The sequence below is a fragment of the Mustela erminea genome, chromosome 5 (genome assembly GCF_009829155.1).
Source record: "Mustela erminea isolate mMusErm1 chromosome 5, mMusErm1.Pri, whole genome shotgun sequence".
Lineage (NCBI taxonomy): Eukaryota > Metazoa > Chordata > Mammalia > Carnivora > Mustelidae > Mustela > Mustela erminea.
The window spans coordinates 101,734,870-101,747,743 of record NC_045618.1 but is presented as its reverse complement, the minus strand read 5'-3'; the positions used below and the strand labels follow the sequence as shown (position 1 = coordinate 101,747,743).

The window sequence follows — 12,874 nt, the reverse complement described above, 5'->3', positions numbered from 1 at the left end:
TAACTTTTTTAGCATACATAAAGATAACCCATAAAAATGTCATGACTTTTTGTGATTTAGATACTTGAAATTTTATTTTCTCATAGAGTTGCAATAAAAATTGATTCTCTTCCCACCCCACCTTAGCAGCCTAACAAATGGAAGTCTAGAGTTTCACTGGGGATGAATTCTACAAATAAAATCAGCACTTCAAATAAGTAATTTTGAAAATACCTGAATAATAGTACCAGAGTAGTGTTTGACTCACTTTATTGATCCAAGCAATAATCAGTTTTAAAAAGATTAAAGTTTTTAAATGGGTTAGTCCTGTACTTCACCCCACCCAAAAAATGTATAACATCAATCCAATCATGAGAAAACATCAGATAAACTCAAATTGAGGGACATTCTACAAAATAACTGATCAGAGCTCTTCAAATTGTTGAGGGGTCTAATTATAACTAGATAAGAGGAACACTTTCAAAATGTATACCAATTTACTATGATGTGCACATTAAATATCTTACACTATTGTCAATTGTACCTCAATAAAGATGATTTTTTTTTTTAAATGTCAAGGTTATGAAAGAAAAAAAGTCCAGTTGGGGAATTAAAATAAAATAGTGAAAATTTTTAATTAACCCAAAAGAAATCAGGAAGGAGAAACAAGAAACAAAATACAAATGGAACAGAGAGAAAATAAATGTGAAATGGTAGGCCTAAATTCACCCATGTTAATAATTACAGTAAATGTAAGTACTAATGCTCCAATTAAAAGGCAGAGATTAACAGATTAAGAATGTGAAATCTAACTATATGCTATCTGAGAGTCACACTGTCAATATAAAGTCATAGATAGGCTACTGTTCAAGATATTTTAGGATACTGTGACATCACAGGTGTTGGCGTATCTTGAAGGACTTAAAACATTTAACAATTTGGCATGTAAAGTGTATATTCCTATCACTTTTGCTGGGTAAGAATATCCCAAATTCTGAATACAGAACTGCAAAAGTCAAAAAGGCAAGAGGAGTAGGGGAGCTAATCCTTTCTAACCAGCTTTTCTTTTCCTCCCTCTTTGGTGACTAAGAGGATTCTCCTCTTCTAGCTTTTTAGTTACTACTTTTTATAAATTTACCTAACTTAATTTCTCTGAGCTCCAAGAAGGTGGCTAGGGGTTTTCTCATTACAGTTGGCATGTTTGAGATGTCAAAACTGCTTTCCCTAAAGTTGAGATTATCCAGGTTACCAGCTTTTAGAAAGGAAAAAGTCATTGAGTTGTTCTATTCTGGGAATTAGTATGTCATCAGCAACCCCCTTTTTTGATACTCTTTTGCTTTCAGAATTATATAATGAAGAAAATCCCTTTAAGAGGAGAAGAATTACTATGGAAGTTTATTAGAAATGTTTTAATGCCTTAAATCTTCATTGCTATGTAAGGCTTTGGTATATAAAATAACATTTTAATTAAATGTTAGCATTTAAAAAGTTAACATTTTGAGTTTATACATATGTTTGCTAACATAAAAATTCCTAACTAAAACTTCACATTTTAGGGGAAAAAAATTCATTAATGCTTTTTAGCATGTGAGTTTCATTTAATGGGGATCCCTGTTGGATTGATAGTAATACTTTTTGTCTCTCTTGTGCTCACGGTACTACCACTAATTCTGTCCTTTGGGTTGAAAAAAATTAAGCTTTCTAATTATGCTGTGAGATATTGTGACAAATAGAGCAAGTGACTTTCAAGTGAAAATAAGAATTTGATTTGAGAGGAAGGTATAAAGAGCCTTGCCTATTTGATTTTGTGAAACTATTTTAAATAGGGCCGCCTGGGTGGCTCAGTCAGTTAAGCACCTGCCTTCAGCTCAGGTCATGATCCCAAGGTCCTGGAATTAAGTCACTCAGTGGGGAGCCTGCTTCTCCCTCTCTCTCTCTGCCTGCCACTCTGCCTATTTGTGCTCTCTCTCTATCTCTCTGTCAAATAAATAAATAAAATCTTTTAAAAAAAGAAAATGTTTTAAACAAAAATGCTTTTCTATTTTTAGTAAGTTGGGGTATTTGTCTTTTTTAATCCCTAAATCATACAGTTCCTTTTGAAAGAAAAGCCTTTCTTTTTTATATCTTGAGTAGCTTTCTGAAAGTGTTTGTATAATTTTGAAGTATAGTCAAAGGTCCATATGTATTTCAAGTGGATTTATAAATAATTGTTTATTTAAAATGTAAAGACATTTTATATTGGTTTATAACCAGCAATATTTAATAGGGAAAATGTTGATTTCAGGGTTATCTGGTGATTTGCCAAATATCAAGTCTATGTCTGGCTTTATGTTGGCTGTTCCATGCTTACCAAATGTCACAGCATACATTTTTACTAATGTCTTTTTTTTTATTATTTTAGTTTTCTTTTGATAAATATAGATTTGGTTCATGTTAGTTTTACTAGTGGATATATAAAACCTAGATTTTGTTTCTTTGAATAGGAAAGTCTCAAATTTATGCCAATTTGGTCTACTTTGATATTTAGCTTTTTCCTAATGAATTTTTTTGTTTAAAAATGTTTCCTGCAAGTGGTACCTCTACTCCTCAATAACTAACCAGAAGGCACCTTTGAAAAGAAACTTTTTCAGTGAAGAAAATTGCTTCAGTTGTCATTTTCTACCTCTCTGTAACAATGAAATGTTTTTATAATCTTAATGTTACCACCCAGCTTTTAAATTCTAGTTTGTTGCTATCTAATTACAGATAGTTGTAATTATTAAGTACCTTGTGAACATTTCTCAGTTACCTTTATTGCACAAATCTTTGAATATGCTTCATCTATACATACAACAGATTTTTTAAATGTATCTAATACTGCTCAACAGGAATTAAATATACCCATATTTGAGCAGTATTTAACCTTTGAATATCACATTATTGTAGAAGGGAGTGAGGATGAAAAGGCAAATGTTTTAGAACATAAATTTGAACTAAGTCATAAAGGTTCTGTGGTTCATTTCCTGAACTGTTAAGAAACTGCTTTATTTAAAAACAAAAAAGAAGAAGAAGAAGAAGAAGAAGAGGAGGAGGAAAAGAAAAAAAACTTATAAGGTTCAATTTCAAGTGGATTTTTTAAAAAATGCTTATTTAAAATGTAAAGAAATTTACTGATATGTAACTAGCAATGTTCAACAGGGAAAATGTTGACTTCAAGGTTGTCTACTGATTTGCCAAAAATCAAGTTTATGTCTGGTTTTATGTTGTCTGTTTCATGTTTAAAGATGTCACAGCATGCATTTTTCTAGTGACTTTTTTCATCATTTATTACTAACGTTCATTATTTTATCACTAACCAGTTAAAAAGCTTCCAGTTTTATTTATTTTGGCAAAACTTTCATTTTAAAATTCTTTTCACAGCTTGAACAGAGTTGTGAAAAGAGTATTTTGTTTCTGTGGGAAGCTTCCATTATATACTTCAGTAATAGAAGGCATCTAGTGGAATGTATATTGTGATATTTTCTCAGGAAAACTGCATTAAATGTCTAAAATGTTACTTGTTGCCTTCTTAATTTGGACACCAGCTGTCAGCTAATTTGGTGAAAGTAAATAACCTTAGTACTGTGAAGATGGGTTTATATATCCCTTATGCATACAAAAATACCAGACCTATTTTTTATTCTATCTGTGTAAAGGCATTAAATATGATGATCACATAGTTGTCTTTAACTGATAAATTTTAGGTATCATTTGCCTTTTTTTCTTTCAATAAAAGTAGAGCATCTATTTGATAAACATTATTAACCTAATGTTTTGCTTTACTGGTTTTTAATTAGAAGTTATATAAATAAAGCATTTAGAATAATGTTTGTCAAATACAACTCATCTTTTAAAGTTAATAAAACAAAAAGGCAAAATGGCAAACCTCATTTAAAATTTACTTTGAAGCTCAGTGTTTTTGCTTTCTTAGTTGTCTACCACCTCCCTCCCTTCTCCCTCCCTTCTCTGTTCAAATGGAGAGGATATAAGGAGAGTACAGATGCGGCAGGTCTTAAACGAAAGCGTTCTCAAGGTACAGTAATTGTAGTTTTATTTCTCCATGTAGTTATTTCTCCCTGGCTTATAGTATTCAGCATTTAAAGCATAGAAGTTTTTAGTTTTTTAGAAATGTGTCCATTGTGCTATTTTGCTTAGAGTTACCTAATTATAAGCAACATAAACATTTCGAAATAATGTGTGTAGTCCAGTAAAGGGATATTCACCCAATACTAAGAGGTTTTACTGTAAGGCAGTTTGTGGATGATTTTGAGAAGGAACAAAATTTTGTTGGCTTCAACACTATTCTCAATATCTTGGTCCTATAGTTTCAATGTTTTAAGCATATGTGACTCAAAACTATTTTAACAAAGATGTAGCTTAGAAACTTTAGATAAAAATGCTTTAATAAAATAGTGGTTTGGATCAGACATAGAAAAGTAAATAATTATTAAACTCTTGCAAAAGATTTTTCTAATTTACAAAAAGCTCTTTTATAAGAAAAGCTGAGTTTGTACATTGTTACTGGTTTTGGGGTTTTTTTTTTTTTGATTGAACATTATTAATGTTTGTTACATTAATCGCATCTAGGTCTGTATTCAATGTTAGTAAAATACATCCTGACAGATAAGTGAAATATAAATTGGTTTTTCATAGATTTTTGAAATTACATTTATCACATAACTAAGAATAATTTCCCTGAAATGATTTACTTTTCTATGTGTTTTTAGTAGGGAATAGGTTTTCATAAAAATTACTTACGATCTTAGATCTTGATCACGGCTATATAACCTTTCATATTTAAACTTCAGGTTATTTTCAGCTCATCTTCAAATCAGAGTAGTTAGACTCTGCTGGTAATCAGCTTTGTGGGAAGTCACTGAATCTCTTTGTACCTTTGGGTTGCTTAAAAAGGTTTTTTTGTTTTTGTTTTTGTTTTTAAATAAATCAGGGGTAGCAATTTTAAGGTGCTTAGTTTTCTGAAGATGGGTATGTGGATTTTTCTCACCTTTATACCAGAGATATAGAAAGGAAAGTTTAAAGCCATCTGAGTATAATTATCAAGTTATGAATGCATGAATATGTTATGACAATTCTTAATCCACTGCTTCCACAAATATTACTGAATTTGTGACACATGTCAGGCACTGTGCTAGGACGCTGGTGCCAGTGGTACAAAATGTGGTACAAGACATTGTAGCTGCCACAGAGAACTTATGTATTCCTTGAGCACAAAGGTTTGTTTATTTTTTTTCCTTAGAGCTTATTTTCACCAGGCATACCTTAGTTATAGAAATGAAATAACCATACTGATTTGAACATCATAGTAGAAAATACTTCTTCAATATTTTTTTGATATCTTATTAAAACATCTTTCAGCTTTGGATTTCTGTTATGGTAAGCAATATCCAGTGATAATTGGTTTTTATATCCATTTCAGAACTACCCTATATTCTAATAAATTAGGTTCTTCTCATCCCAGTTAAAGATAATTGTTCTCCTCTAGTCTTGTTTTGTCTTGCACTGAGTGAAATTTTCACAGATCCAAAAATAAAATCTGTAGAAGAAAGAAAACTTGAGTTTCTATGTCAAAGATATTGAGGACTTTCATGAAGGTATATATTATCCCTTAGACCTAAGAAATGGGCATATCACATGGGAAAGCAGTTCTCTAATAATCACAACATATTGACTACATGTTACACATTAAAATTATGGTGGTTAAGCCAGTTATTCCATGTCGTTGAAACAAGTTGATATTCCCTATAGCATGGTTTATCATTTATAAAATAAAGTCCCTGTCCATTACTTGCTTCACATCAATATGTGTTTTCAGCAAAACAGTTTTTTATTAAACAGAGTTAAAATACTGATTCAGAAATCTGTGTATTATAATTCTTCACACAAATGAGCAACCTTAACATTAATTTTTCCTTTTTGCAACAGCTGTTCATAGTTTCAAGTTGAGTCGAAATCACGTGGACTGGCACAGTATGGATGAAGTGTATCTTTATAGTGATGCAACAACATCTAAAATTGCAAGGACAGTGACCCAAAAACTGGGATTTTCTAAAGGTAATTGTTAAATATTACTACAGTTTGTCAAAATTTTGAAAGAATCTCTTTCTCTTACATTCAAAATAGACTATTCATATTCTATTTTTAGTATATTTTAAAAATGCCTTAAATTTAATGACAGTTACTGCCCCGTTAAATGAAACTTTTATTAAGGCGATTGAGTTCACATGTATTCATCAGTGGTAATATATTTAGAATGATCTGACAAGATTAATAAATATCTTTTAGGGGTGCCTGGGTGGCTCAGTGGGTTAAGGCCTCTGCCTTCGGCTCAGGTCATGATTCCAGGGTCCTGAGATCGAGCCCCACATCGGGCTCTCTGCTCAGCGGGGAGCCTGCTTTCTCCTCTCTCTCTCTCTGCCTGCCTCTCTGCCTACTTGTGATTTCTGTCTGTCAAATAAATAAATAAAAATCTTAAAAATAAATAAATAAATAAATAAATATCTTTTATACGTCTAGAAACACAGCAGCAATCAAACCTCAGGCAGTGATGTGAAGTAAAACATGGCAATTGAAGGTGAAAACTAAAATTTTATGTTGGATTTAGTGAAATGGAAGTCATTGGTGATTTGGGTAGATTGAGAGGGCAGAAGCCAGATTGGTGTGGGTTGAAGTCTAGGTAGGTGAAGAAATGGAGGCAGTGAGATGAGACAACTTTTTCAAGAAGTGTGACTAAAGGGAAGAAAAGAGGACATGGTACCTGAGAAAGATGTGAGAGCATTACTAATACATTTTTCAGAAATTTTTGTTAAGTCTGATATTAATCTTTTTTGCTATTCCATCTTTTGTTGTGACTTCTTTGGTAATAGATGTGCTTGCATATCTTATTTATGTTTACTAGTCATTTGTATTTGTTTTGTGAATTACCTTGTACGTTTTGCCCATTTTGCTATTTGAATGGTTGTCTTTTCACTTTTTGGTTAGTAAGCTCTCTTTTGTACCTTAGTAATTAACTAGTTTTGCACATATACTGCAAAATTTTTCCCAGTCTGTCATTTACCTTTTATCTTTGCTTCATGGTATTTTTTTGATAGAGAAATTTAAAAAAAATTTTTGTGTGTTCTATCATTCCCTCCTTCCTTTTCTTTTTTCCTGTTGTTTCTGGCTTTGGCATCATGTCCATTTAAGCACTTTATATCTGAGCCAGTCAAGATACATCTTCTTACAAATTTCATCCCCACCCACTCCAGTGAAATTTTTTCTTAATATTCCTTTTACTTTATTATTTCTTTCAATATATTGTCAAAATGCTATATCTGGAATAAATAGTAAACTTAGAACCACAATTTTTCTACAGCATCAAGTAGTGGGACCAGACTTCATAGAGGTTATGTAGAAGAAGCCACATTAGAAGACAAGCCATCACAGACAACCCATATTGTATTTGTCGTGCATGGCATTGGGCAGAAAATGGACCAAGGAAGAATTATCAAAAATACAGCCATGTGAGTTCTTTGATGAATACATTCTCCCTCTAGTCTAGAATCCAAACTTTTGTCTGGGGTATAACAGAGTGTAATCATTCCACCACCTGTTTCTTCAATGCCAGCTACTCTAATATCTCTTACTTTATGGATGGAATTTCTGGACCAAATTTTGAGAGTGATTGTGTCCAGACGATGGTAATAACGATGATATTTGAATTCTTTTTCTTCCACAGCATGGAGAAGATGGAAGGACAAGAAAGTGTTTTTAACTTACTAATTTACATTAAACTAAGGTTGAAAGCAAAGAAAAAGGCTGTTTTCAGTTTTTATCTTACTGTTTGAACTGCAGAAACTGAGAATAATTGTGAAGTTGCATAATTATGAAAAAAACTAAGAATCATTTAAATTGCCCATCAGCAGTTTAACCTGACCATTTAATTACTACCGGGGGAAACCAAACTCTAAATTTTACACAAACAACAGTGGATATTTTACCAACACGCCAGGTATATTATTTACCCCATTAATTTATTTATATTCATCTTTATTCTAAAAAGTCCAACATGTTATGGGGGTGGAGGATGTTTGTGTGTGATGAAAAATGTTAAGGACTGTGTTGAAGAGAAATGTTAGGGTTAAAAATTCCACCACAGGAGCGCCTGGGTGGCTCAATGGGTTAAGCCTCTGCCTTCAGCTCAGGTCATGATCTCCCGCCTGCTGCTCTGCCTACTTGTGATCTGTAAGATAAATAAATAAAATCTTTAAAAAAAAAGTTTCCACCACAAATTTGGCTCTAACCTAGCAGCCAGTATGAAGAAAAATCTAATCAGGGCTTTCTGCCTGGCTCAGTCTGTAGAGCATGCATCTCTTCATCTCAGGGTTATGAGTTCAAGCCTCATGTTGGGCATGGAGCCTACTTGAAATTAAAAAAAAAAATCTAATCATATTTATGTGATGAAAACAAACAATTGTTGGTTCAGAGCACACTTGATCTGGTTCTGAGGCTTCAAGTAAATGTGTTTCTTAAGTCCTTAAGAGCACATACTGTGGGATACCAGGAGCTTTGTCCTCATCAACATCTCTATAATAGTGCTACGTTGAGTTTTGTTTCACCTTTTATTGTAACACCTCTTAATGTCAACTGATGTTGATCAACGTAAAAATACAGTTCAGCTTTTAAAAACTTTGTCAGATACTGCCAAGCCACCCTAACTTCTGTCAGTCTTCATGGCTTATATTACATTCCTGTTTTGTTGTTTCCTCCACCCTCCATTGGTCTCAGTGTTTCTCATGTAGTCAAGACCTATACATTTTGGAAATGTTCTACCATTTTTAGTAAGGCAAATCTGGGGACATGACCAGTCTTTCTCTCTCCTTTCCTCCCTCCTACACAGCTCTCTTCTTCCCTTCTCCTTTTCCTCTTCTTTCCTTCTCCTTTTCCTCTTCCTCCATTCCCTACAATCTTTTTTCATCTTTTTTTCTTTCCTTTTTTTGAGTCATTCCAGTTAATTACAACCAAGCGATTTAAAAGATATACCTGCTTGCCTAATCATTATCTACATGTGTGACCATTTGAGAAGTAGGATAGTGATCCTGTGGAGTGCAGGACTGTGGAAGTTTACTAGAGAAAAGGACAGTATTACATGAAATGAAGTATTTTCCTGAGTTTATAGCTCAGTCAGGGTTCCTCAACTCTATCAGTTTTGACATATTTGATCAGATAATTCTAACTATTATGTCAAAATTAAATACATAAGAACTATACAGTCATCAAACATAAATATGTGGGTAGAGTAATATTAAAAATCTTAAAATGTGGTCTTATACATTCTCATACTGTTAAAACTAAACATTTGAAAAGATGGCAAAGAAACTTAAAAATGCATTTATAACCCTTATTGGACTATCTGCTGTAAAAGAAATAAAACAGAAAAGGAATTTTTAGACTCTGTGGGTAATGAAAGAGGTCATGACTTCAAGTCTGAAGTTTTGGCTATCATTTATTTTCAGTATTGTTAAAGGAAGCAGATTTTCCTTTTGGCAACCTACAATGTATTTAGACATTTTTAAAGGCAGCAGGGCTATATAATCAATAAAATGTAATCATATTGTAAATAATGCCTTTTAAAGTATATTAGAAATGGAGATAGACTTTTTAAACAAATAGTAGTAGGATAGCTAGATAACCATAGGAAAAAAAAATAAAATTGGGTCCATTTCTCACACTCAGATAAATTTTTATTGGATCACATTTAAACGTAAGAAATGAAGCCATACAAGTACTATGCATTTAAAAGGTGGAATTGAGGGGAGTTTGAATTCTTTTACACTTTAGGAATAGAGAAAACTATCCTAACTATGACTTGATCCAGAAACAATAAGGAAAAATATTGATAAATATTTTCCCCAAAAAAGCTATGTTGACAAAAACATAAAATAAGACAAACTGAGAGAAACTATGTGCAGCTTATATCACAGATAAACAATTAATATCCTTAGTATATAGGGAACTTCGAAAAATAAAGAAAAAATATCTGGCTACCTTTTAGGAAAATGACCTAAAGAGGTGAACAGCTAATTCCCAGAAAAGGAAATGCTCAACCTTGCTCATCAAATGTAAATTAAAATTGCACTAAGATGCCATTTATTGACATGAGATGAGCAAAAATCAAAATTTGACAATATTCTCCTTTAGCCAGACTATAGGTGATAGGCATTCTCAAACTGCTGGTAAACTGCAATGAAGAAGAGAGAATGAGGGAATGTCTGTCAAAATTATATATGCATTTATTTTTCGATCCAGCAAACTTAACTTCTGGATCAAGAATAATACCAGCAAAAATATTTTTTAAAGATGTATGCCCAAAGCTAATCTTTGCAGCATTACGTGTAATGGGAAATTACCCAAATGTGCATCAGTAGGAGACTGGTTGATAAACTATGGCTGTTTATATGATGGGAACTATACAGTTGTAAAGCAATGATGTGGCTCTTTGAAAAGATTGGTAAAACTAAGAAACCTGCAGCTAGACTGACCAAGAAAAAAAGAATTCAATTTATTAAAATCAGGAATGAAAGAGGGGACATAATTACTGACCTTACAGAAATCAAAAGGATTTTAAGGGATTACTATGTATAATGCTATGCCAACAAATTAGATAGCCTAGATGAAATGGACAAATTCCAAGAAAGATACCTGCTATCAAACGGATTTGATGATCAGTAAGAAGATATAGATAATCTACATTGACCATTTAGAAAGTAAAGCATTTGAGTTAATAATAAAAAAAAAAAAGCTTCCTTCAAAAAAAAAAAAATGCTACCATAAGGAGAAAAAAACAAACAAAAACCCCTATAGACCAGTATCTCTTATGAATACAAATCAATTTTCCTTATGGACACAAAAATCCTCAGCGAACTGAATCCAGCAGCACGTAAAGATTATACACTATGACCAAGTGGAATTTATCCCAGGAATGCAAGTTTGGTCTGACATAGTTTTTTTAAAAATCAAGAGTAACAGAACAGGGACACCTGGGTGGCTCAGTGAGTTAAGCCTCTGCCTTCATTCAGCTCAGGTCCTGATTTCAGAGTACTGGGATTGAGCCCTGCATCGGGCTCTCTGCTCAGCGGGGAGTTGCTCCCCCAACCCCCCGGCACCGCCTGCCTCTCTGTCTACTTGTGATCTCTATCTGTAATATAAATAAATAAAATCTTTTTAAAAAATTGTTAATAAAAGGAAAGAATTAACCACTCACCCTCCTTTTCTCAGTTCATAAACTATTGGGTTGTACTACAAAGCAGCCAAATATTTGAGGTGAGAAAATTTCTCTTTCTAGAAGTATAAGCTTTATAAACAAATAAGGAGTGATGCAATCTTAGTAAATTAATCAATGTAAATAATGATCATCATAACTGCTAGTGTCACCAAAAAGAGATGACCACATTGTATGCACTTATGAAGTAGTAGTCTTGTCAAACAGTAGAACTTGAATGTGATCAAGCCCCTATATTTCACTAAAAAATTACAGGAAATAGAAGACAAAGAACATGTTAAACAACACCATGAGGTTGCAGTCATTAAAAATCAGACCCTGATGGGGCACCTGGGTGGCTTAGTGGTTTAAAGCCTGGTCTTGATCTCAGGGTCCTGGGATCAAGCCCTGCATGGGGCTCTCTGCTCAGCAGGGAGCCTGCTTCCCCCTCTCTGCTGCCTTTCTGCCTACTTGTGATCTTTGTCTGTCAGATAAATAAATAGAATCTTAAAAAAAAAAAAAAAAAATCAGGGGCACGTGGGTGGCTCAGTGGGTTAAAGCCTCTGCCTTCTGCTCAGGTCATGATCCTAGAGTCCTGGGATCAAGCCCCGCATCGGGCTTCCTGCTCTACGGGGATCCTGCTTCCCCCTCTCTCTCTGCCTGCCTCTCTGCAAACTTGTGATCTCTATCAAATAAATAAATAAAATCTTTAAAAAAAATCAGACCCTGATGAACTCTACAAGACAAAAATAAATTACAAAACAACCCCCCCCAAAAGAGGAGTGAGGGGCACCTATAGATTAAGAGATGAATAAGAGACATATCCACCAACTACAGTGCACAGACATACAGTAGTCCCCCACCTTATCTGCAGTTTCTCTCTCTGTGATGTCTGTTATCCGGTGTCATCTGCATCTGGAAGCAGGTGATAGTAGCCTAACACTGTGTCACAATGCCTACATCATTCCCCTCACTTCATCTCTCTGTAAGGCAATTTATCATCTCATGTCATCACAAGAAGGATGAGTACAATGCAATAAAATTTTGATAGACCACATTCATATAACTTTCATTAAATTATAAGTGTTCTATTATTAGTTATTGTTATTAGCTCTCACTGTGCCTAATTTATAAACTCTATCATTGGTGTGTATGGGAAGGAAAAAAAACGTATAGATAGGGTTCAGTACTATCTGCAGTTTCAGGTAGCCACTAAGGGTCTTAGAATGTATCCCCACATTTAAAGGCGCGGGGACTCTTTGGAGCTCAATTCGAACAAATGTAAAAATATATTTTGTGTTATAAAATAACATTTCTAGTCAACTGGGAAAATGGGACCACTGAACTACTATTTGCTGAAATTAAATTGTTAAAAGTTTTGGTGTGATAATAGTACTGAATAGGTTATGCTTTCCTTATGTTTTAGAAATAGCTACTAAACAGTTTACAGGTGACATGATGTGACATCTGGGATTTGCTTTTAAAATATTATGGGAGAAGGGTGCTACTATAAAGGCTGAGTGTGAGAGAATTTGGGGGGATGATAGAACTAGTCTGTATCTTAATTGTGATGCTAACCACAAATCTATACAACTGACACCAAAAGGGAAAAGAACCCAA

The 12,874-nt window shown here is 33.5% G+C and overlaps 1 protein-coding gene across 5 annotated transcripts in view; it reads left to right on the top strand.

Moving 5' to 3' along the window:
• The window catches only part of DDHD1 (DDHD domain containing 1), an 83,210-nt gene that overhangs the window by 34,368 nt on the left and 35,968 nt on the right, over positions 1 to 12,874 (top strand). For 3 of the 5 annotated variants that reach the window (XM_032344257.1, XM_032344256.1, XM_032344255.1), the window contains 3 exons: positions 3,929 to 4,030; positions 5,941 to 6,069; positions 7,370 to 7,517. In XM_032344257.1, coding sequence (XP_032200148.1) covers positions 3,929 to 4,030; positions 5,941 to 6,069; positions 7,370 to 7,517 — 379 coding nt within the window. The remainder of the gene's footprint in view (positions 1 to 3,928; positions 4,031 to 5,940; positions 6,070 to 7,369; positions 7,518 to 12,874) is intronic. The other 2 variants (XM_032344259.1, XM_032344258.1) reach the window with 1 other exon arrangement.